This window comes from Oreochromis aureus, linkage group 17, assembly GCF_013358895.1.
Source record: "Oreochromis aureus strain Israel breed Guangdong linkage group 17, ZZ_aureus, whole genome shotgun sequence".
In the NCBI taxonomy this organism is placed as follows: domain Eukaryota; kingdom Metazoa; phylum Chordata; class Actinopteri; order Cichliformes; family Cichlidae; genus Oreochromis; species Oreochromis aureus.
This window is the reverse complement of record NC_052958.1, coordinates 34,990,474-35,016,923: the sequence shown is the minus strand read 5'-3', so window position 1 is coordinate 35,016,923 and position 26,450 is coordinate 34,990,474. Positions and strand designations below refer to the sequence as shown.

Genomic DNA, 26,450 nt, shown 5'->3' with positions numbered 1-26,450 from the left:
ATAAACATCATACTTCAGTAAATTTAACAGGGTGGGCCAAGAAAAAGACTACCAGGGACTCAGGGGAAGATTTGCTCCCCTTAATAATACATGAGTTCACTACAAAACAACAAAATTAGTGTTTGTTTAACTTCTGGCATCCTAGATAGAATGCAATAGCAAAACTGGAGAATAAATCCTAATATATAGACATTTAAACATATTATTTGATGATATATCCACTTCATTTAGTCTTTATTAATTAGACTATGTTATGTGCTTACTCATATTAATAGTATGGCTCTAATATTTGGATAGAATGGATTTTGCTTTCTTGAATATTATTTGATTGTCTTATGGAATTCCTCTGATCACTCTGGTATCCTACACTTTTTTTGGGTGATTTCCTTTTGTCCCCCTTGCACTGATTTGCAGTGGACAGAGTACCATTGCTCTTGGATAATAATTAACTTTTGGTATGTATTTGATTCATTGTGTCACAACTGAGCAAACAGCAAATCAATGCAATCAGCTTCACCGCTGGTTCTCACCAAAAGAATCTCCTCCGTCGAGGTAAGATGTCCTATAGACTTGAGAAGTAAATGTCAAAATGAGATTATTTGAGCATTACAATACATTATCAATGTACTTGTGTGCTTTGTAAGGGATTTTGTGCCATTTTAGACTGGGTGCCATTTTTCTACAGACAAATATTGCCGTTTTCACTTCTGCTTGTGTCTTACGCATAAATGCTTAAACTGTAGACGTCTACATCTTTGACACACGTCTGAACCGAGGACATTTATTAGGAAGCATTTATTTCTACGATCTCTACCAGACTTTCCTTTTCCACTTATTTGATAAATCCAAAAATGTTTCTGTCTTTACAACTCTTTACACATTAACTACTACTTACATCAAGACCTTTGTACTCCTCAGCATCATATCCTGATGAGTCAATAAAAAAATAATAACAATAATGTCAGTTTAATAGAATATATTGGTTTCAGTAATTAAACAGTTTGTAACTGAGAGAGGATTTGCAACTGCAATTTGTTGTTTGTTTGTTTTTTACATATACTTTGAATATACTTTGTTATTGTTTTTGTTTTAATTTCATTCATAAAATCTAGTGTCTGGTGAACTGGTCATAGTGCAACACTGCAGCCAGAAATGTGGACTGTTTACCAATCATGAAGCTCCAAGTTTGTAAACGACAGGCCTTTACTAGACTCCCAAAATGTGTCTGGATTTTCCTGTTCTTCATTCTTTTTATCCTGGTGTTATTTATCATGAACACCCTGGAGGTAAGAACTTGTGTTTTTCTAATTAGTGAATACAGTTTTTGTGTTGAAAAAAGGTTAAATGAATAATGTAGTTTTGATGTGTCAGATGTCCAAGAGCCAGATGCAATTCTCAGGTCATACAGTGCTTTCACATGACTTTTATCTGCTTTATAGTTTTTAGATTAAATAGGTAAATGTGACAATGAGCGATCCGATGACCACAGCGCTGTAGTTTTTAAACATCCTTTATTTTCCAGTTTTAAAGTAGCACACACCAGTCTCTCGGCAACATCCTTAACAGGGGAGACATGATTAGATGATGAGGTCAGGTGTGTGAATCAGCCTCCATCTTTCACCACACCCTGAAAACCCACTGCTCCACCCCTTCCCTGCAGCGGAGGCACAAACTACTCCCAAAAATGGTCACGTTTTTGGATGTAGCCCTTTGACAATCATCTTGTTGGTGGTGCAAAAATACTAAGTATACTAATATTTAATCTGCAACACAAGATAACTTTTTTTGCTTTTTAAACTTAATTTTTATTTACTTCTATTTAATTTGTTTTTTAGTCCTTTAGTTCTTGTTAGGCAGAATGTGTCACCCTGACCTGGCAACCCTGTTGTAAGCTAGTAACTAATGTAGCCTTGTATGTGAGTTTTATGGTAAAATCAACTCATTGGAGAGTGCTGATTGGTCCCTCCAAATTTAAATCAATTATGTATCTCACATTATAAAGATCGGTATTATAAGATTCACATCCTGGTGAAAAAAGGCAAAATTTCTGCCAGTAACCACATTTTGCATTTGTCACAACTGCATTTAGTTTGTCTTATCATAGAGAGTGTAATCTGTCTGTATTTTACTTAGCTTAGTTAAACTGGTAATGCATATATTTTAAGGATTTCTATTTATTTATTTATGTACAAAGAATAGTTTTGGTGTCTTATCACATCAGAAGAATTTTTAACAGTTTTGAATTGTTTTTAGTATTTACCTCTTTTTAAAATTTATCATGGCAACTAAGCAGCTTCAAAATCCATAACTTTTGCTTTGTATGAAATGTTTTTGTTTCCAACTCTCAGAGCCCTATTCAGATTTCATTTTCTTAAACTGGGTAATGGAACATGTTGATTCTTAGGTGTCCTGAATTGTATTGCATGTCTTCATTCAATGATTAATTTTGCAGTTTCAGAATAAAATGAAGACCATCAGCACATTCTCAAGGCCTGCCGCTGTTACCCTATCTACTGACATGCATTATGACTTCTGCAAGTTACAACCACTGTCCCCTAAGGAGGCTCAAGAAGAACACCTCCTGCTAGAGTCTATTACTTGGCCTGAAATGCCACATTTACCATTTCCTCTTTCCCTGGAAAAGACCAGTGATCCGGCCCAAAGCACCTTCACCATTCTTCCAAAGACGGGAGGGGGCCAGTGGCGCATAGGAGATAAGCTGGAGGTTTTGATTAACATGAAGGACTTTCAGGGCCGTCCAAAAAAGTTTGGAGGAGATGTTTTACTTGCCCGGCTGCACAGCCCAACTATCGGTGCAGGTGTTGCAGGAAAAGTGGTGGATCATCTCAATGGCTCCTACACAGCTGTATTCTTTTTACTCTGGAAAGGAAGTGCACAGGTCCAGGTGATTAAGAAAATTTATCATTTTACATGTGGTTGAAGGCATTGTAAGCCTAAACGTCAACATCCCTTCTTCCTGTTTTTCAATCACTGGAATGTTTAGAAAAAAAACATCTTCCCATTTCTCTAGACAAAGACTTAATAGTAAAGTAATGTTTCAAGCTGATGTAAAATGTTAGCTTCCTGTTGGCGTTGGCATAAAGAAACCTACTTCGCAACTTTGCACATAAACTCTGTTACCCCTACTTTTAGCTATTGATATTAGGACAAATGCTAAGACCAAACAGTCACTTTATTCTTACGCAATACTGAGCAGCAATCTGGGGGTGAAAAAAGAAACTAATGAGGAGGTGTGTTCCCCAAAAGGAACTGAGACTGACTTCCAAAGTTCTCATAGATTGTGATGTTTATAATGCTTATTTTTGTGTTAATGGCAACTGTAATGGAGGGGGAATGTGGTTTCGGGTTATACTTCAAGATAGTGTTCAGTTTCTGCAGTAGGAGAAATATTAGCACAAAAGTTAGCATGTTTGTAGTTAGCCCATGTAATGAAGTATGGTGCTCCTTGCTAACTACCAAGGTATGATCATGACCTCAATGGCCAAAACCTGAAGCTTTAAAAACAAATTATTTCATCTAGAGTCACTAGCTTTGGTTTGGGCTGGATGACAAAATATGCTTTAACAGAAACAAGAATTCTTTATCTGTTACAAAACAAATTATTTTGCTGCTCCCCCAACAGACCTTTGCTGCACATATTTAATGATCATAGCTTACTTAGGAAATAGAACCAACTCATCGTTTCCACTGAACCATAGCTGTTAGACAATTCTATTAAATTGCTAAGAAATTTAGGCACCAGTTTAGGCAACCATGTGTTCCAATGCTAAATGCACCAGATGGGTTAAATTCCAACCCAAGGCCATTTGCTGTGTATCTCCACCCACTGTAAATAGCCCATACTAAATAGTTAGTCTTTAATGCTACTTGAACCAGGGGAATGGAATGCTGACCCTGACAAAAGTTAAAGTTTTCTTTCCGTTTCCTTTTGCCAGCATATAATCTGAATGAATTACTTACCACCCACCAGAAATGCTAATTCCCCAAAAGTCGATTCCGTTCATCTGGACGTAGCGTTTTCAGTGGGAGAAACGTTTCGGCATTCACCCAAGTGACTTCTTGAGTTTCATGGAGATGCCCTTTTTATAAGGTTGGGGAAACCTGCAGTCAGCGAGACTGAAGAAGTCACTTGGGTGAGTGACGAAACGTTTCTCCCACTGAAAACGTCCAGATGAACTGAATCAACTTTTACCGGGATGATTGAGCATGAATCAAGATGCTGTATTCAAAGGTTGTAGTAATTATACATATTTCTCTGAAATCTGGTTGCAAAACTCTGAGTCTGTTTTCTACAGGTGACACTGGTTCACCCCAGTGAGGCAGTCATGGAGCTGCGCAGGCTGAACAGAGAACACCCTGACAGGATTTTCTTTAAGAGCGTCTTCCAGTCAGGCTCACTCACTGAAACTACAACCTGTAACATATGTTTGCGTCCAACCCAGAAGCCTCTGTGCAACTACACTGACCTCCATACAGGCGAACCCTGGTTCTGCTACAAGCCTGATAATCTGAGTTGTGATGCCAGAATGAATTACTTCAATGGAGGATATCAACAAAACATCACAACCATGGAGAAGCTTTTTCAGAGGTGAGGATTTCTTTTATGTCCTTAGTGTAAAAGTATAAACGTCAATTTTTTTCTTTGTTTTACTCTCCACAGCAAAAAGAGGGAACTATCTTTTTCTCCAGTTGGAAAATGCTTCACTGTTGTGTGTTAGCCAGTTTCCCTGTCAACTGTTTAATGTTTAATATGATTTAATCTGTTTTTGCTGCCTGCCATCTCTAATAAATTTCTAGTTTAAAAAACTTTGACATTCTTTCACATTTTTCTTAAGAACTTTTATTGTGTGTGCTTTGCCTCAGTGGTGTCAACCTGAAAGTCTCCATTGGAGCTTCAGGACCTGCAGGTGTCACCATTTTTCCAAAAATGAAAGGTAAAGCCCGATGTTAACACCTATATTAAATAAACATTTGTAGAACATTTGATAGTTCGTGGATGTTGAATTAACTACCAACAGTGTAATTATTCCTCTGTATGGATAGTTCATTTCATCCACATGTTATGAACTGTTCTTATTTCCAGAATAAAGAGGTTTATTATAAGAATGTGAGGTATGATCAGAAAGTTCTGGGAACTGACCTCAACTGATTTATATTAGGCTAGTCCGTCTCCTTGAGTGTTGTTTTTTTGTGCATCTTAAGCCCATTTTCAACAATATAGTTAGTTATAGATTGCTCCCTGGATGTCCCATTCTGTTCCCTTGCACTTATTTCCCTTGCACTATTTTGGGTCAGATGTGTCCGTGTAGTTAAAAAAATTTCCTGTGTTTTAGATGCCCTCCATTCTAGGACATGTTACTGTGCCGTCAAAGCCCACATTTTAGGTTGTGTCTGCCGAATGTTCTCCCTCAGGCGCTGGAGGAGATTATTGTACAACTCCTGGTTGACCTCCCACCTTTTTGGGGAAAATTGTGGAAATTGTGATACTGAAAAGTATTGGGTCACTGCTGGATCTTAACAGGGAGACTGGGAGTCTGTCTCCAAAATACAAACTGGGAGTTGATTCCACAAAGGTGGCTCCTGAAAGCTTTTTTCCTTCCTTTTTGCTAAAGCATATAGCACTGGGTGAGGTGACGCTGAACCCTTCCTTAGTTACTCTACAATAGGTCTAGGCTGCTGGGGACTTCCTATGATGCACTGAGTATTTCTTTTTGACTCACCTGCATTTAATCATTAGTTATTATTAATCTCTGACTCTCTTCCACAGCATGTATTTTAGACTCTCTTTATGCTCTCACCCCCATCTGGTCACTGGAGATGTCTACCCCTCCCTGAGCCTGGTTTTGCTGGACGTTTCTTCCTGTTAAAAGGGAGTTTTTCCTTCCCACTGTCAGCAAGTGCTCGCTCATATTGGGCCATCTGATCGTTGGGGTTTTCTCTGTATTATTGTAGGGTCTTTATGTTACAATACCAAGTGGCTTGAGGCAATTGTTGTTATAATTTGTTCTACCCTAGGAACCACAAGTAAACTAGCAGTCTGAGAGTGAAGTGCTCTATTGTGGTGATATGGTATTATGAGGTTTTTAAGATAAGAGAAGACCTGATAATTCCAGACCGTGTATGTGAGGAGAAGGGCTTTAAATTTGATTAAGGTTGTAAATGGAGCCGATGAAGAGAAGTCAATATGGGAGAAATATGTTCTCTTTTTTTAGTTTCTGTCAGTACTCTCACTGCAGCATTTTGGATCAACTGAAGGCTTTTGTGGGGTTTTTAGGCTATCCTAATATTAATGAATTGCAGTAGTCCAGTCTAGAATTCATAAATGCATTAACTAATTCTTCCATATCAGTCTGAGACAGGATTTCTCATTTTAGAGATACTGCGCTAATGCAAGAAAGCAGTTATGCATATTTGTTTAACATGTGCATTGAATGACATGACTCCAAGATTGCTTACAGTGTCACTGGAGGTCAAAATATTGCCATCCAGAATAAGTACCTGGTTTGACGCCATGTTTCCAAGATTGCACATGAAAGTGATGGGACTTCCAGGAAGTGATCTAATAAAACAGCAGTAGTCATAGTGGTGCATAAATGCATGACAAGATGATCTTCAACAGTGGATGGTGAACATTTAAATTAGGTAATCACCAGCGTACTGCATTTATATTTTTTGGACTAAAAAAAGTCATAAACAAACTGAATGTACTTCAACTTGAGTGAGGTTAGAAAACTACAGCATTCAGCTGTCTTGTAAAATTAAAATGATAATTAATACTAGATTTGATTCACCCATACAGGTAAAGGAATAAAGCAAAGACTTTGTTTGGGTCTTTTCTTGTTAATAACTCAAAAATAGTCATATAGCGTGTCTGTTGACTTGTTCTCAGGACAGTTAGAGGAGAAGAGCGGCAGTGAGGAGTCTGGACCCTCAGGCTATTACTACCAAGATGTTTGGCGAGGACTAGGTGGCACAAAAATTCGTCAGTTCAACACTTCCTCAGCCATCACTCAGTGCCTGAAAGGCAAGGTGGTTCATATGTATGGAGACTCCACCATTAGGCAGTGGTTCGAACACCTTACGGCTACACTACCAGGTAACTACCCCACAACCCTTTCAGGCACCCCTCTGATTTTCTTTAGACACCTTATCACACGCATTAATGTAATACTTTCAGATCTCAAGGAGTTTGACCTGAATAGTGAGAAACAAGCTGGACCTTTCATTGCCCTGAACTATATAAACAACATCATGGTGAAGTACCGCTGCCACGGTCCTCCTCTCCGGAGCACTACTGTCCCAGCCATTGAGTTGCATTATATTGCCAACGAGATAGACAACATGGTTGGAGGCAGCAAAACCGTTGTAGTACTTGGAATCTGGGCACACTTTGCCACTTTTCCCTTGGAGTTCTACATCCGGCGGATGTTGTCCATCCGCAGGGCAGTGGTGCGGCTGCTGTCCAGGGCTCCAGACACACTGGTGGTTATTCGGACCGGAAACCCCAAATCTTTAACATGTTTCCTTCACTCATCTACTAACAGTGACTGGTACACGCTGCAGCAACTCAAAGTGCTCAAGGCCATATTCAAAGGACTGAATGTCCATCTGGTGAATGCCTGGGAGATGGTCATTGCCCACCACCTGCCCCAAGAACTCCACCCACAACCTCCCATTATTAAGAACATGATTAATGTTCTCTTGTCGTACATATGCCCTGAAAAGGATGGCTAGATGTGGGGGGTTTTCAGCAGTCTATGCACACACATTTATTTACAATCTATTTGAACTAAACTAACTACAGTAAACAGTAAAAGTAACTATTATAAATGTTCAGAGTAGCTCCAGAGAAAGCTTGTAACCATCTTAATCAGCCTTATTGGTTCCACTTTCTGCATACAGTACATTTAATCCATTTTTTTGTTTTTAATCACAGTCCCTATTTGATTTGTTAAATAATGTAGTAGAGATGGACCGATCCGATATTACGTATCGGTATCGGTCCGATACTGACCTAAATTACTGGATCGGATATCGGCGAAAAATAAAAAATGTAATCCGATCCATTAAATATAAAAAAAAGCACCTCACAAAACTTGCAACACCGCGTAACTCAGCTCATAACCGTAGCACATCGGAGCAGTGTGCTCACGTGATAGAGCAGCTGTGTGTATCTGTAGCCTCACTACCAAACCAGCATTTCATCTCCGAGGAAGTTATCCCAGAGAGAAGTAAAGCAAGTGTGTAAGTTCATCTCTGAATGTTTGTAAAGCATTCCCATGTTAAGCTTAACAACCGATATATGGAGCGACTGCGCCTCTCTCTCCCTCACCTTCCTGCTGCTACTTCAATCGTGAAACTGCTTAACGATCAGCTGATCGGCTTTTCTGTAGCGAGTCCCTCTCTCTTCTTTGTTTTTGGTCCACTTCGCGCCAGAAAGAGGAAACCAGCGGCTGAACAACAGCAGCACGTTTAACCTTGATAAGCTGTTGTTAGAATTTATTTAATATTACTTTCTACACCAGGATCCTTTTCTTGTAGCTGACGGCTGGTAACTGTGCATGGGCGGATCTAGAAAAATTTAGCCAGGGGGGCCGATAGGGCATGAACAGGGAAAAGGGGGCACAAAGACATACTTTTCTTTCTTATTCTCATTTAAAATGTCTAGCTTTTAATAAATAATTATCTGAATCTTACACCCAAAGTTTTAATCTGATGTAAAATGTATAGAAGTCCATTACTGCATATAGTAACTGTTAAGTCTAATATACCCTAGTAAGCTATAGTACTTTTTCCTTTGGGAAGGTACCGTCTGTGAATTCTGCAATTCTGTTGAAGAAAGATGTTGAATCTATTTCATTATTCTTGAAAAATAATTTGTTTCTGTGCATTTTTTTTCACCCTGCATCAAATTAAAGTTGATTACATCGATTAAGCATCATGAGGTGGAGGGTGGGGGTGGTTCCCTATTTTTTTTTTTTTTGGGAGTTTGCAACCCTATTAGTTAGGTTGCTTAATATTTCTGTTAAGTACTCTTTAAAATACCAGAATAGGGAGGATGGAGCAGGTTTAAGTTTATTAGATTGATCAGTGTTGCTGAACTATGAAATATTTTGGGTGCAGTATATTTTTTACACACAGGTATAACAGAATAGCTTTAGTGTTGTTGTTTATTTAAACTTGAGTATGAACTTATACAAAATGCAGCAAGATATTAAAAAAAACAGTTTTATTGATTAAAAAACACACAATATCGGATTCATATCGGTATCGGCAGATATCCAAATTTATGATATCGGTATCGGACATAAAAAAGTGGTATCGTGCCACTTCTATAATGTAGTTTCCCACTGCATCACCTAACAAATCAAACTGATTTGTGCTTTAAACATGGTCAGCATAAACGCAGGAAGTTAAAGGGACAAAAACAAAGGTTAGCACAAAATTTCACTCCCAGCGTGAAATGCCTTTCAGGTTTAAGGGCAGTTATGTTTTGGGACATGTTTACATGCATCTGGGTCATTCTGTCTGTAAACATGGTGGCTCAAAAAGTTTTGAATGAATTCTGATAAAACTGTGTAGGAGTGTAGGATTGGGATTGTGTTAACAATCCATTAGAATTTAGTTTATACATATTTAAGGTGAACTCAAGATGTGTTATATCTTCATAAAAAGAGAATGAGCTGCCTAGTTAACAGTGATGGGAATAACGACGTTACTAACGTTACTTTTTCCAGTAACAAATAATCTAACCAAATACTATTTCTATCGTTACAACGCCGTTACCGTTACTAACAAGAAAATGCAGTGCGGTCACGTTACTATTTTTCAACAAACAGACAGTTAAAGCTGTCTTCAGCTTACCGCACCTTATATCAAGCCAATCACATGACCACTTCAAGATGACAAAGCATCAAGGTGATATATACCAGTTTTTAAATTGTGTTGATAGGCCACGTAAAACCAGAGTCATGATAACAATATATACATGGTGTTTCTTCCTAAATAGTTTCGTCACATTTACTGTCTAAGGACGGCGCTAGCAAGCACTCTCTGCTTATGAACAAAAAAACAAAAAAACAAAACAAAAAACAGTAGTGTTGTGGATAGTTTGGTGTTGTGTGTCAGAACAATGAGGCGACTTCTGTCTCCAGGTAGAAAACAGGAGGGGTGATACACCTCCTGCTGTCAGACCTGCAGGTATCAGGCTTGTGATGTTCTACTTTATAGTGGACAGAAATTATTTTTTGGGAGTGGCACAAATAATTTGTGTGGCATCTTATTGAATGCAGAATGCACCTGATTGTTCTGTAAATAGTTTGAAATGGTTATTAAAAAAAGGGTATAAGGTAAATGGCTGCAAATAACTTTGTTTGCAAAACTTGTGCATATGATTTTAAAATTGACAATTTATATTTGCATTTAAAGTTATGAAATATGATTCAATAAACATGTTTGTGATTGTTACAGTAAAAAATATAACTTTTTCTACTCGGATTTAATGTTTTTTGTCTGATTTTAGATCAATTAGTTAATACAGTACGTCAAAATGAAGACATAACTGTAAATTCAGAAACGTGAGGTTGTGCTGAAAAGAATGATACCAAACAAGGCAAAGTAAATAGTTTTTAAAGGTGAAATGTAGAGAGAAAATCAAAAGTAGTCATAAATGGCCAATTATACCCTGGACCCCAGAGGGTTAAACGTTTTTGTTAAGTAATGCAATAGTTAATTTTAAAGTAATTAATTACTTTTAGAATCTTGTAAGTTAGTTACTAACTCAGTTACTTTTTTGAAGAAGTAACTAGTAACTATTATAATTACTTTTTCAAAGTAACTTGCCCAACACTGCTTCTCACTGATGTATTGTTTTATAACCATCTTATAACTGCCACATTTTCAGAACAACAGGTTTACATTATCTGATGCTGAGCAGCCTAATGCTTGTTGATTGTATCAATCATTCATTGCACCACAAAAGGTCAGGTTATTATGTTAGACGTATAAAAAGGAAATGGAAGGAATCCTTTATTAATATCTATCTATCTATCTATCTATCTATCTATCTATCTATCTATCTATCTATCTATCTATCTATCTATCTATCTATCTATCTATCTATCTATCTATCTATCTATCTATCTATCTATCTATCTATCTATTGTTAAGGTTCAAATGTTGAGAGAGGAATCCAAAAATAACCACAGATCCGGTCCGGTGTGCAATTAGACGGCATTTTAATGAATACACATATGCGGAGCCAATACTGTTCAGATTCAGTATTGGACTAACTACAATCGTCAGCACAAAGACTTTATAGGGTTGGCAGTCTTCCTGTTACCAGGCAGAGTTAAACAAAGCATCGTCACTCCAAAACCACAATGACTCTTAACATAGTCTAAAACAGAACATCTTCTTGAATCGACGCCAGGTGCTTCCTCTCAGCTGTCTTCGCTGTCGCTTATCTTCTGGGACATCTGGTCCACGTTCTGCACAAAATGTCACTCATGCACAACTTTGCAGTCATAAACTCTTACCTACTAAATGAGTCTATCTGTGTGTGCGTACGTGCGTGCGGGGCGTGCATGCTGTGTACTGCGTACGTGTCGTGACCTCTCACTATTTGTGTCTGTATGTGTATGTCACGTCTGTCTGTGCGTGCAGAGTTTGCATCTGCTTTCTGAACCTTAGTTGACCTCAACTTAGGCAACCAGGCTAAGACCATCCTGTGTGTAATGATCTTAACTTCTATGTAAAATGTATAAAACAACTGTTTCAATCTAATCCAACTACTTAAAGCTTAAATCAAAGATAAATGCATAATAAACACCCTACTCTTTGGCTTGCACTCACTCTGCTTTCGGTTTCACTTCTGCAAAAGCATGCCTTGCAGACGTGTTTCCTGTCCCTGCTCTTTGAGTGCTTCACCCACTGAAGACTATGTGTAAGAATATAAAAACATTCAAAAGCCTTTAAAATTATAAATTCAACTCAACAGTTTGAAGTGGTTATACTGAACCTGTAATAAAGACTAATATGATACCAATATATTTGAACATCTGAATGCATCTAAATACAACATCACTATTAACATGAAATGGTAATGATGATTATAAAAATAGCAGCAAATAATATCTTTCTCTTCCTGACACTATCTATCTATCTATCTATCTATCTATCTATCTATCTATCTATCTATCTATCTATCTATCTATCTATCTATCGATATAGATAGATAGATATATATATGCCCCCTGTTACCGTTGTACGTCCTGAAATTTGATTGATTTTCCTGTTTTGGATCTGCGCTGTGCTCCAGCGAACACTTTGCAGGCTTCATTTGCATCATTCAGAGCAGAACGAGTCAAACGGCATCTTAATTAGAAAGGTCAATTTTCAATTGTCGAGCTTCATCCACACTCTCTCACAAGCGTATGTACTGGCTAGTTTGCCATTACATAACAATTCAAATTTCCCATAGATGACCAGCAACGTGATGGGACAAGCAGAAGTTGCATAGAGAAATAGGCTTTCATTGCTTCTATGATATATTTCTCATCCCTTGAGATTAAACTGTAATTGTCTGTTAATATGAACCAGGCCATCCATGCTAGGCAGCTCTCCTGTAAATTTACAGACTTGCACAGAGATGGTAAAATTATGATGACTGATAACAGAGACGAAGACAACACACAGCGAGGACTGGGAGAAACAGGGGTTTAAATGCACCAAGGAGACAGTCATAGAGAACTTGGGACAACTGGAGACATTTAAGTATGCAGGGACTGACAGAGACAGGGAAGAAGTCTCATCGTGATGTGTAAAGTTTATTTTGCCTGGCTGGGCAGCTCACTGGGTGCTCAGCACCCCCAAAGCTCTGATCCTAGAATCGCCCCTGCTGTAGACCATTGGCAATCAATCTAGTGCCTCCTGCACAGCAGCGGTCCCCAACACCCAGGCTCGTTTGGTACCGGGCCGCGAGAGTTGTATTGTATAAGGCTTGTATTCCAACATCTGAGAGATTGTAGAAATGAGCAGTAATTCCCTTCTTACCATCTTTCCAGAAAAATAAGTGATCTGGAAGCTGTTAGGCTTACTTACAGCAGTAGCACTTTCTGCGCCTGCATAAACTCCAGGATACATTTACTAACAGTGTTTGTTGCTGTATGTGCTGCAGCTTTGAATTTTTTTTTAGAGTTGATATTTTGGCTATGGTGTCTTGTTATGAAATGTACAAGAGTAAAAGTGTTTTTAGCAGGTGCTTCAAAGCTAAGTTTGACTGGGAAACTCAAAGTTCGATAGTCTGTATCAACCAAGGGCGTAGATGTGGCATGGACGGAAGGGACATGTCCCCACCAATATCCAGCGATTATTGATTTGTCCCCACCAATAATTTGATCTCTTCGACTAAAGAAAAACAAACCCGATAGAAAGAAAAAAAAAACGATCTATCAACGTTTCATTCACCCAGCGGTGCAGAAAGAGTTAAATTACGTTCTCTACTGGAGTCCTACCTCATGTGACAAATATGGCCAATGTAATTGGCTGTGCCTTTCAGGGAGCTCTGTTTAGTTTTAGCAGCGGCAAGCCTGCGCTGCGAGGACCTGCAAGGAGGAGAGGAGGATGGCAGCAAAAAGGAAGAACCTGGATATAAGAAAGTATTTTTCAAAGAAACCTGTAAGTCACTTAAAGTCAAGCTCACTCATAAAATGTCTCCGTCATAAAAATGGTACAGGCTATGCTAGGCTTTAGCCCACATCAGTCTAAAATTGAATGTAACCATGAATAACGAGTTTCGGAAACTAACTGCACAACAGGCAGCACTATTAGTTATCTGCAGTTCAAAAAAGCGCCCCTCCGACAGCCAAACCCATCTGTTCTCTGATTGGATAGTTAAATTTGTGATTGACATGACATTGGCCAATCAGACGAAAGGAAGAAAAGTAGGGTCAAAATTCGTACTTGTAACTTGAAACCTGAGTGCAGAGTTTCACAGGTATTTTTTGGCTAAGTCCACACACAAATCTTTTTTACACACACACAATTTCTTTTTACACATACAAATCCTGATTTACAAGTACAAAATATTTATGACCACAATTTGAGCCCATAGAAAAGGAACGCGATTCGTCCCGTACTTCAGCTAGAATGAAAAAAAGACACAAAGAAGTTATTCTGTGTTTTTGCTGCACAACTGCCTGTTCTTCTCTCATTCTCTCCCCCTCCCTCTCCTGTTTCTACTTCAATCATGAAACTGATCAATGATCAGCTGATTGGCTTTTCTGCCACAAGTCCCGTCTCTCTTGTTTGTTTATCGCCCACTTTGCACCAGAAAGAGGAAACCAGCGGATGTTGCGCAAAACAACAGCAGCACGTTCAAGCTTGATAAGCTGTTGTTAGAATTTATTTAATATTAATTTCTAGTATCAGCTGATGTTTGCTGGAGAAACAAACATCTCCCATTTTGACCTCGGGACTTCCAGGTTATACTCGGCACAGATGTTCCTGTACACTATGCCGGCCACTTGGTTATGGCGTTCCATGTATGCATTGCCTGCTAGCATCTTGCACCCTGCTGTTATGTGCTGGATTGTCTCTGGGGCATCTTTACACAGCCTGCACCTGGGGTCTTGCCTGGTGTGATAGACCCCAGCCTCTATGGATCTTGTACTCAGAGCTTGTTCTTGTGCTGCCATGATTAGTGCCTCTGTGCTGTCTTTCAGTCCAGCTTTGTCCAGCCACTGGTAGGATTTCTGGATATCAGCCACCTCCTCTATCTGCCGGTGGTACATACCGTGCAGGGGCGTGTCCTTCCATGATGGTTCCTCGCCTTCCTCCTCTTTCTTGGGTTTCTGCTGCCTGAGGTATTCACTGAGCACGCTGTCAGTTGGGGCCATCTTCGTGATGTATTCGTGGATGTTTCTTGTCTCATCCTGGACTGTGGTGCTGACACTCACCAGTCCCCGGCCCCCTTCCTTCCGCTTAGCGTACAGCCTCAGGGTGCTGGACTTGGGGTGAAACCCTCCATGCATGGTCAGGAGCTTTCTTGTCTTGATGTCAGTGGCTTCTATCTCCTCCTTTGGCCAGCCTATTACCCCAGCAGGGTACCTGATCACAGGGAGGGCGTAGGTGTTGATGGCCCGGATCTTGTTCTTACCGTTCAGCTGACTCCTCAGGACTTGCCTGACCCTCTGCAGGTATTTGGTGGTTGCAGCCTTTCTAGCGGCCTCTTCATGGTTCCCATTCGCCTGTGGGATCCCCAGGTACTTGTAACTGTCCTCTATGTCTGCAATGTTGCCTTCTGGTAGTTCAATCCCCTCAGTTCTGACTACCTTCCCTCTCTTTGTTACCATCCGACTACACTTCTCGAGTCCGAACGACATTCCAATGTCATTGCTGTATAGCCTGGTGATGTGTATCAGTGAATCGATGTCTCATTCACTCTTGGCATACAGCTTGATGTCATCCATTTACAGGAGGTGGCTGACAACTGCTCCGTTCCGTAGTCGGTATCCGTAGCCAGTCTTGTTAATGATCTCACTGAGGGGGTTCAGGCCTATGGAGAACAGCAGTGGGGACAGAGCATCTCCTTGTAGATCCCGCACTTGATGGTGACTTGTTCTATGGGCTTGGAGTTGGCCTCTAGTGTTGTACGCCACATCCCCATTGAGTTCCTGATGAAGGCTCTTAGGGTCCTGTTGATCTTGTACAATTCTAGGCATTCCAGTATCCAGCTGTGGGGCATTGAGCCATAGGCCTTCTTGTAATCAATCCAGGCTGTGCACAGGTTGGTCAGTCTGGTCTTGCAGTCTCGGCTGACTGTTCTGTCTACCAGTAGCTGGTGTTTTGCGCCTCTGGTATTCTTGCCAATCCCTTTCTGTGCCCCGCTCATGTATTGACCCATGTGCCTGTTCATCTTAGCCGATATGATGCCTGACAGGAGCTTCCATGTAGTACTGAGGCAGGTAATTGGTTGGTAGTTGGATGGGACCAGTCCCTTCTTTGGGTCCTTGGGGACCAGGACCATTCCGGGTGTCTCTCGTTAACTAGCAGCTGGTTCATTTGTGCTGCCAGACGCTTGTGGAGTGCAGTCAGCTTCTTCAGCCAGTAGGCGTGAACCATGTCGGGCCCTGGTGCTGTCCAACTCTTCATACTAGAGGCCCTTGCTTGGATGTCTGCCACTGTGATGGTTACTGGACCCTGTTCAGGGAGGTTGCTATGGTCTGCCCTCAGATCCACTAGCCACTGAGCATTGCCGTTATGGGTTGCGTCCTTCTCCCATATGCTCCTCCAGTATTGCTCCGTCTCCAGCCTTGGTGGTGCTGTTCTCTTATTGTTCCCTTGCCACTGAGAGTACACCTTTGCTGGTTCTGTGGAGAACAGCTGGTTTATTCTCCTGCCTTCTATCTGTCTGGTGTACCTCCTCAAGCGGCTGGCCAAGGCTGTGAGTCTTTGCTTGGCAGTTTCCAAGAGGATTACTGTGTTGAAGATTTTAACCAAAGTATTTCATACGTTGCCACAGATGTTAGTGTTTCAGAAGATGAGGAGGATGATGAAGTTATCGTTAGGGTACCACCCGTTACTTCACCCCTCTCTGACACGGTGGTATGTAAATCTCAAGGATTCATTAATTTGAGATGCTAGTGCTCTCAGTTCCGGTATAATGCATTCAATGTCTGAATATAAGACTAATATCATTCTATCGTTCTATATATAGTGGTAAGAATCTGAGCAGCCATAATCAACAAGTTTGGTGTTTGATGATTTTATCTGACAGCTTTGGCCAAGTCCAGAAAGCAGTACACCAGAGCCTATACGTCGGTAAGTTGGCTACCTTCTAGCACAGGGGTGGGCAATCTCAGTCCACGAGGGCCGGTGTCCCTGCAGGTTTTAGATGTGTCCTCAAACCAACACAGCTGATTTAAATGGCTAAATTAGCTCCTCAACATGTCCTGAAGTTCTCCAGAGGCCTGGTAACGAACTAATCATGTGATTCAGGTGTGTTGACCCAAGGTGAGATCTAAAACCTCCAGGGACACCGGCCCTCGTGGACTGAGATTGCCCACCCCTGTTCTAGCACATTGATCTGGCCTCTGTGGCAGGTATATAAACATCTAATGTTCTTAACACTTTAATGTTAGCATTTGATGGCCACAAAAGCATGTTATGTTTTATAACATTTTCTTTTTAATCAATGGATCTATATTTTATAGGTCACCTTCAATATCCCAAACATCTGATGTGCAAGTATATAATACTCTTTTGTATAACAATGTTGCATATTTAATTGTTAAGTTTTATTTGCATGCCATTACATCTGCAGTTGTTATGGTATTGTGTTGTGTTTGTTTATGCTGAAGGTTCAGTGTGGTACCGTCAAGAGATGTATTCTAAAGCACTTCTTCAGTTGAGAATCAGAGAGGAGAAACACAGTTTTACTTGTATACAAGGGCAGCACAGAGCACCCGCAGTGAGAGTGAGGGCTCTCTGACACGCGCTCTGAGACTGCCCTGGTCTTTATTTATACATCAGTGGGTGTTTGTTCCTTACATTGGAATGTGGATGTTTAGGTGTCTGTGTGTGTGTGTGTGACCCCATAAACGACTTCCCTAAACCTGCTGGTCTAGAAAATCCAACAGTTCACTACACAATTGATTATACACCTCTAAGCATATATGGAAACTTATATCATTAAAAGATTATACTGACTACTAAGTACAATTTTCCATTGACATTCCCTCCTGTTGTCAGTATAACTTTTAAGTGAGATATCAGTATGTAACATCTTGTTGTACATTTTCTGTCACATCGTCATTAATCACACAAAGTCTTCATGTTCCAACAGGTCCGAGTCATTATCATCATTCGTCACGGCTACGTATGCAGCAACAGTGGAAAATATTATGCGGTTAATCATGAGTTTTAGACATGGCAGGATACATGTTACAAAAACACAAAATAAAAGTAAAAATATTCCAACTCCAATAAGTAGTCTTTTTAGCACCTGTAGCCAGGAGCCAGTGTAAAGCCAAGAAAACCAGTTACTTGTATCACTTACATAGTCCTGATTTTGGGCCTTCTGGATCTCTCTCAAAGCATTCAGGGTGTCAGTCATGTTTGATGAGTGTACATTGTCTGGTATGTAAGTATGTGTGTGTGTGAATGCCAGAGTCTCCACAGACTACTAAGGATCAAACTTCTATCTATCTACAACTAATTATAAAACTCTGAGCATATATGAGTAGATATCTGTAAACATAAATGACAATTAACAATACAAATCTAACATTCTCCCCTTTCGGCAGTTATGCTAGAAAAGTCTCTAGTTATGAATACCTCATGTCTGACAGTGTTAATGCAACCATTTTTATACTCAGCATATGTAAACGTACACAGTTTGACAAATGTATTAGCAGTTATCCAATTTCTCATTGATCTCATTCAATGGTAAACTGCATCCTACAAGCAAACAAATGAATTGTTAATGATCAAAGTAAAAAATTAACATTTTCAAGATCACTCCAGCTTGGTGGTGCTCCTCCAGAAGACATGAAAATCACGTCTCTCTGCAGAGTGGTTTAAGTTCTACAGGGCGTCATACATGTCTCTTACAGTTGTTTCTATCACTGTCCATAGGACCAGAGTTCAAATGTATGTAGAATAGACATTCAAACATACCAGTTGCTTTTGTTGTTTATCAACATGGGTCTCAGCTATCGTGAAAGCTGCAGACCTCGTCAGCCGTTTTATGGCCTCTGTCCTGTGGGGGACATTTGACTCCTCCACTGTCCATCCTCTGCAGGAAAATCCTCTGTGGAAAGGGTGCTGGATCCAGTTATCTTACTGCTGTTATCATCCCAGCAGTCTTCAGAGTGTCATCATGTGCATAGTACAGTGACACAGCATTAGGTGATGTTCATAGGAAACTGCTGTCATCACAACCATAGCTTCTGGTTCCTGTGCTTCTCACAGAATCATGATGTCATCTTTGGACTCCTCTTGCGCTGTCGATGTAGCTTGGCACGCTCCCCTCATCCTTCAGGTGCCCGTCTGTCGTCCACAATCTCCTCTGTTGGCCTCTGGAAATCCCCCTTGGCACAGCTCTCATTCCCACGCAGCTTCATGGTCCTTGCTGTGGCTCCAAAGTCTGATCTCATGATGGGCCCCAAACAGCTTGACCTTTGACCTCAACCACTGCCTGGGCTGTCAGCTATGCCTGGAATGGTTCTTGCTTCTCACTGGGCCTCTGAAGATTTCTCAGGAGATTCCTTTCAGCAACACTCTGACTGCTGCACCTGTATTTCCTTGATAGGAGGAAAACCCTCTATTTGGAAAGCATGTAAACCATCATCACACCACATTCTTTAGTTCAGTCAGCTTCATTTATAGGCCATCAAAGCCTCATCTAAACATGGATGCACCACTTTGCATAGGTTTAATACCCGTAAATGAACTATAAATCACACAAATCACTGCAAAAATAAAAAAAAAACATAGTTTCATGTAATTCATGTATTTCTGGACCCCTCCTCTTGACGCATGGACACTCCCATGAGTCAACTCATCAAAACCTAGATTCCTGTCTTCAAGAAAAAGGTTAGCTAGATCAAGTCCCAGGCAACATCAGGGTGTCTCCTCCTCTGGAGCAGCACCACCCCGGACCTATAACCCTGCAATTAAAGATGTTAGTGTGTTTTGCATAATAAGTTTGCTTAAAACCTGGCTCCGCCTGGAGCCTGCATACACACCATCATGGCCTGGAAAACAAGCTCTGGAAGTAAAACCAAACTTCACACTTGTAAACAATTGTATCATAAGAGTAATAAAGCATTCAGCATCAGCAGGACAAGTATCATGTGCAGGTTTTCTCAAATCAGTAAACTACAATTATTGGCATAATTTGCCTCAGACATGGATCATCCCATGTACTCAGTTAACATTAATGTAATCGGTGACTTCCCTTAAGCAAAGTCACTCCACTCACATATCACTTGGAGCTCAGTAGTGGCCAGCTAATGAGCCCCATATTAAACTATTCCACAAACACTGCATCTCTTATTTGCTTTCTCATGTTACTTGTCCGTCTCTGCTGAATCCTCTACATGCACTCTTAGAAAAAACAAACATTAGCAACACAGATGGACAATCCTGGTGGTCAGGCGCAGGTCGACAGGTTCCAGAGGTGCTATAAAAAGACCATAAAGTTAGCCATCCATAGCTGTGGAAAGAAGTGACACTAGTTTCAACACAGGAAATGTCTATTCACATCGTCAACGTAACCTACACATTTTCCCAACAACACAGTGTAACAGCATCACCAACTCATAACCTGTAAACACAGTTTTCTTCACACATGAACCCAGAAATCCTGTAGTACAAAAACATCAACCAGCTGTCCTGGTGTAAATCACATGATCAAATCACATGAAGAACTGTAATGCTGTAGAAAAGAAAATGCAAATGTTAGCGCTGCGCAGGTGTATACACACTTTCTCACAGTGATCTCTGTGAGCAACACAAGGTAGTGAATAACACCCCTGATAGATACACAGACACAGAAAGTGGCATTTAAAAGGTTAAATCGGTACAGCCAAAGCTCACGCAACCTCGAATGTTGCTGTCATCTTTCTGCTCCTGTAAAAAGAAACACACATAAATTCATCCACCCTTTTGTCCTGTCTAGGTGGAGGCTAACCTTGAGTAGTGGTCAAGTCTTGTCAACTTTTGTCAGCTTTAACCAGTCAGTCAGTTTTTTTCTTTTCTCTCTTCCACTCATTCATTCATTCATTCATTCATTCATTCATTCTTTCTTTCTTTCTTTGCTGATAGTGGAACCTATCGTCGCATTTAGTTTCCACTCTCAGCAAATTGACGTCATTTCAAAAGAAAAAGAAGAACTTTAGATCGGATTATCTCGCTGAATCCTTTTTGACAGGAACTTATTTTCTAATTGTTCCAGATAAGTGACATTCTCCTGAGCCCATTTTAATGTGGAGAAACTCACTTGCAACAATTTTCTCAACGACGTGTCGTATAGCGCTTCTGTTCTAATCGTGCAGATCTGCTCAAACAGAGATTATCAAACAAAACTTTCAGTGCACTGTGAAAGTATCAAAATAAAAAGGCCTCGTTAAGTCATGACACTTGCTCCTCATCTCAGGAGGGTAAATCATACCATTAGCATGATTTATCATACCATCATACTAATTGGCAGGCTCAATTTCACAACAAAAGAAAAATGATCAGCTGGATTAATTCCAAACCAACCATCAGCCGCACAACACACAACATAAGCCTAATGTCTTATTAGCTATGAATTTAATCCCCAGGTCTGTGCTTCTCACTCATTTAAGTCACAGACCCATCTTATTCAGTTTTTCTCTTTCCCCGTCATCATAAAACATGTGACATGTTGTCATGTACTTCACAAAAGAAGTTTGTTCTTATGTATTCAGAGTTGTGTATCTGGGTGCAGAATTCACTCGCACATCACAACAGGAAACTCAGTGTTTTAGAGTCTCCACTCTAACAAACTCCAACACATCCCATTCACTCGTGCTAGAATTCAGTCACCTTTCATTAATCTAAGAACGATCCACTAATTTGCATCTCCGCTATTAACCCACTAAGATGACAGGACAACAGAAATGCATGTTCAAAATATTATCACAAAAATAGAATTTCCCTCATACAGTAAAGTATTTGTGCTGCATCAATGAAGCAGAAAGCATCTCCGAATTTACTATATTAACAACTAAATTTATTGTCTGATCACTGGTTGTTCAAACCAGAATCTTTTTTTTTTTTTTTTCACAAAAATTAAACTGTTGTCCTGCAACCTAGAGAGTTAACTGTCAGCATTGGATAAATTCAGCATTTGATAACAAGTGTCTATTAAATTGACACTATTTTAACACTGATGAGAGATAACAAGCTGATTTTCATTCCATGTGTGTTTGTTATTAGGCAGGTTTAATCAATGTCTCTGGAGCTGCATCTCCAGCAGGGCATGTTCTTAAAGCTGCCTTTCCTACACACTTCTCTGCTATTAATTGATCATTTTTTAACTAATGTGCTATGAGTCCACTGGTCTTTTCATCACACGAGGTGACTTGGACAAGATGATAAACAGACTCACATGCTCAAGATGCTGCCTAATCTTCATGAGCTTTCCTTTGTTTGTGTTAGTAGGGTTAATGCATGTTCTGCTTGTGTGTGTGATTTTATATATGTTTCTTTTTGCAGTGTTTCAGATTCCTTCTCAATTTTCCACTTAAGCAGTCAGTTTTCTTTTCCCCAGGTTTGCTAACCCAAATTTTGATTTCCCACATTAAACAACAGCACTCTCTGTGTTCTTACCTCCTCTCACTCTGTTGTCCTCTCCCACTTCAACAGTCCAACAGCCGGCAGTTCTTCTCCAGCTTTGTCCTGTGTTCCACTGTCTTTTCTTGCCATTTTCTCCAAAGGTGGCAAATGTCAACCTCCAACATCAAACCCATCATCCAATCAGTCAGGATGATGGGTTTGCTTTTCTTCTCCGATGCTGTTTGTCCACACTGCTGCTGCTTGCTGGGACTCTTTGCTCAGGACTTTGCTTCTGTCTCTTTATCTGCCATGTTATTGCTCTTTGGAACTGCATTACTTGTCTTCAGGGAGGAGTGAGAGCTCGCTTGTGAGGATGAGGCACACGGTGCTGTAAATAAATCAGCCAGAAACTTGGCCTGAATGTTTCCAGTGATGTTAAACTATAACTTTCTTCCAACCGCTGCAAGTGGAAAATTGATTCAGGTCTGCTTTTCATCTGAAAGTGACAAAACTAAGACATTTTCATTATTATCATCACTGCTTAACCAACACACATCTCTCTCTCTCTGTTTTTTGAACTCTCCTTTCTTAAAAGCAGAAAATGACATTGTAATTGTTCTTGGCTGATAAACACAAAACCTTTTCCCTATGATTATTTTTCATCTACAATGTAAATTTTGTCTCTTTTTTACTCCTTTTTACTTTGCTTTACTTTTCACAGCGCACACACACACACACTGCGACGTCAGGCACATTCACACTCACTTTTTCATCTGCATAAATAAAACATATGGCTGATGATGGTGATCCATAAGTATGATCACAAGTTTATCTAGTTAGTTTTCAACCCAACAAAACAAATAAACAGAAACATGATGCTGATGCTATGAACACTCTACATACATGAGTCAAGATACAGGAAAACTGCTCACGCAAACGCTGCACACTCAAGTTATCATAGTTATCATAGTTTTGTTTCCCTCTCTTTGATGAGTTCTCAGCCAGCTCCCGATCTGAAAATGTGTAGCTTGCTCATCAGCTCAGAAGAGACCGCAACGCAACCTCACACCGTAGTGGCGTGCTTTTCCCCACAGTGGCAAAGACTTGTACAATCATATTCAATTCAGCTTCTCCATCATGTAGTTTTCAGCTGTTTCATACAGGGTTCAGCATATTAGTTGTTGTCATAGGTGTGCTCTATATCTTAGGATGACAGTCTAAAACAGGTCAAGTGCCTCTATGCACTTCATTAGTTTAAATATTTACCTAATTTACTTTATCTCATATGTCATGGTACTGAATTTGAGCAACCCTAAGCTTAATTTAGATTACTGTTAACAACTGGTTAAATTAATGGTCTGGAGCACAGGCTGTTGTTGGGCAATCTAAAGAATCTGCGGTTCTTTGCTTGTTGTGGATTTCTCCACCTATTTGCACTGATTTTACCTGCTCCGGTTTGTTGTTTTTCTAACCATTCCTCATCAGGTGTTAATTTTACTCGTTTATTCCCCATTTTCAAAGATTTTGCTGGGCCGTCACTGGCACGCTTGACTTCAGAGTGGTTCACTGATACGGCCTTCGACTTCCACCCTAAAGGTGAAGCGGTATCAGTTTTATGAGACAAAGCTCAACCGTTCTCCTTTGTCACCAGTACGTGAGCCTCAAGCAAAAATAAAAATAAAATAAAAATAAAATAAAATAAAAATGGAAGTAGTTCAGCAGCGTATTGTGCTGTAAAATCAACTTACTTCCAGACACTCACACAGACATTTGCGCGCTTTTACAATTTGTTACGAAGTAATTACGGCTACCTCTAAAACCTAAGTCTAATTCGGTTCGTTACGGCGAATCCTAACCTATTTTAATTTGTTACGCAGTAATTACAGCTACCTCTAACCTATTTTACGTGTCTCTTTAAACCTTTGCGGCTGTTTTATATATCAAAATAGTGTTTCTCACCCTCAGACGTCTTACTGGTGGTTCGGATCATCAGACTGAATCCCACCGCCGTGGACCAGACTATAAACACCGGTCCAGACCCAAATTCTAAAAGGGCTGTGCACAGATTTCGATGCTGGCTTCCCACGGCGTCAGGACTCAGTCCGCCAGATCCTACCGCAGAGTCACAGATAACAGTTCTGATGTTTCTGATCCAGCTCGGAGGACCAAAACAAATGTCAAGAGATGTATTCTAAAGCACTTCTTCAGTTGAGAATCAGAGAGGAGAAACACAGTTTTACTTGTATACAAGGGCAGCACAGAGCACCCGCAGTGAGAGTGAGGGCTCTCTGACACGCACTCTGAGACTGCCCTGGTCTTTATTTATACATCAGTGGGTGTTTGTTCCTTACATTGGAATGTGGATGTTTAGGTGTCTGTGTGTGTGTGTGTGACCCCATAAACGACTTCCCTAAACCTGCTGGTCTGGAAAATCCAACAGTTCATCTATATGTAAAAAAGGCACTTAGACTAAAACTGACATAGCTACGTTTATCCTACTGTAAAACAATAAAAGAAGGTACAACCTTTCCCATGCTCCTAGGATGTGGGGGGGGTGAATGGCAGAACACTCTGGAATGCACATAAAAGTCCTTGCAGCCTTCTACAGATCACACATCCTATCACTACACAATCAATTATACACCTCTAAGCATATATGGAAACTTATATCATTAAAAGATTATACTGACTACTAAATACAATTTTCCATTGACAGGTACAGAATTTCAAATGGCATCCACATCAGGAGAACATACTACAAGTTACAAGTTAGTCTTAAGTTATAAAATTACATGATTTCCCCTAGGGATCAGTGAAGTATTATGATTCTGATTGTGATTCTAAAATTTAAAAAATATAAAATGATATATCTTGAAAATAATTATAAAGTAATAAGCTCAGTGAAACCGTTTTTTGTTGTTGTTGTTGTTGTTTTTTTTTTAATTATAGAGGCTCTCTATCTAATCCATAACTTGAGCAAATTCAGTCATGGTGAAGTACTTCAGGCCCAACCCAGCCAAATGTAGAGCCAGAATTACTATTACATAAAATGTATTTTAATCTTCTGTTTTTACTCTTCTTTCACAGTATGTATACCAATATCTATGCACCTGTCGTTATTGACAGCAGTTCTTCAGATACTGAGGGAGAGGAGTTGCAAAAGGAAAACTGGTAATTTTCATATCTTGAATAAGTACAATAAACCCATAGTGTGTGACTTGCAGTTAACCTATTTATCAAATATTTGTTTACTAAAAATAGTGCTGGATACTGCTGCTATTTTTGATCCTAACCTTTTACAGGAGCAAACATAGCTTAACTGTTCCTGTGAAGTTATTCTGCTGATGATTGTATTCAGAAAAAAAAGATTCTTAAAATTATTTGGTTGCTGATGATTGTTCTTCAGATTACTATTTTGCTTTTTAAAGCAAATTAACAGAAAAAGGCCAATTGATAAAGCAAGAAAAATTACTTAAAAGATATTAAACAAAAAAAAAATACATCAAGTGTAAATAGTGTAAATATTTAGTTGCTTATCACTGACTCATTCTACAGTGATGAACTTGATGGATTGACAGCTGCAGATGTCATCTCAAATCTGGCTCTGAAGATCAACAAAACCTCCTGTAGCAGATTCAACATTAACCAAGCCAATGTCTGGGATGGTGCCTACCGAGGCTTCAGAAGGTCTTCATATAGTCCCAACTCTGGCATGATGGTGAAATTCTCTGATGACGTGGGGCTGGCTGAAGAGGTAATAGACACATTGGATGGAAGCCATAAGAACGAGAAGAGTATTCGAAGGAAAGGACTATGCCAAATATCTCACATTTCATAGTAAAGGTATCTATTTTTTTCACATTTTTTTCCATGGTCAAAATTACTTTATTATAATGTAATGTCTTTATCTTTAGCTGCAGATGAAAATGAATATTTCTACATTGGAAGAATGATTGCAGTTTCCATTGTCCATGGTGGTCCAGGGCCATGTTGTTTATCTCCAAACTTCTTTATGTACCTTGTTGGAAAAGACAAGACATTCGAGGCACCAATTGATGATATACCAGATGAAGAAATCAAGAAGGCTCTACTAGAGGTAAATTTGTGATGTTATGATTATGACA

General features: G+C 39.8%; 1 protein-coding gene and 1 long non-coding RNA gene across 3 annotated transcripts in view; one reads left to right on the top strand and one right to left on the bottom strand.

Moving 5' to 3' along the window:
* The first annotated feature begins 487 nt into the window (after nucleotides 1–487).
* Nucleotides 488–26,450, top strand: part of LOC116313819 (NXPE family member 3-like) — a 27,316-nt gene continuing 1,353 nt past the window's right edge. Inside the window, exons 1-10 of one of the 2 annotated variants that reach the window (XR_005608765.1) lie at nucleotides 488–552; nucleotides 1,113–1,286; nucleotides 2,453–2,905; nucleotides 4,317–4,609; nucleotides 4,885–4,955; nucleotides 6,911–7,117; nucleotides 25,043–25,094; nucleotides 25,414–25,497; nucleotides 25,882–26,169; nucleotides 26,241–26,422. Coding sequence is in view for 1 of the 2 variants with exons in the window: in XM_031731621.2 (XP_031587481.1) it covers nucleotides 1,173–1,286; nucleotides 2,453–2,905; nucleotides 4,317–4,609; nucleotides 4,885–4,955; nucleotides 6,911–7,117; nucleotides 7,199–7,755 (1,695 nt within the window). In the remaining variant the exon portion in view is untranslated. Of the gene's footprint in view, nucleotides 553–1,112; nucleotides 1,287–2,452; nucleotides 2,906–4,316; nucleotides 4,610–4,884; nucleotides 4,956–6,910; nucleotides 7,118–7,198; nucleotides 8,012–25,042; nucleotides 25,095–25,413; nucleotides 25,498–25,881; nucleotides 26,170–26,240; nucleotides 26,423–26,450 lie in introns of those variants that run through there. The other variant, XM_031731621.2, reaches the window with a different exon arrangement.
* LOC120433801 lies at nucleotides 17,455–25,050 on the bottom strand. Its single transcript, XR_005608766.1, has 2 exons — nucleotides 24,743–25,050; nucleotides 17,455–17,636 (listed from the first exon to the last, which is right to left on the bottom strand). It is a non-coding gene; the product is annotated as an uncharacterized LOC120433801 (long non-coding RNA).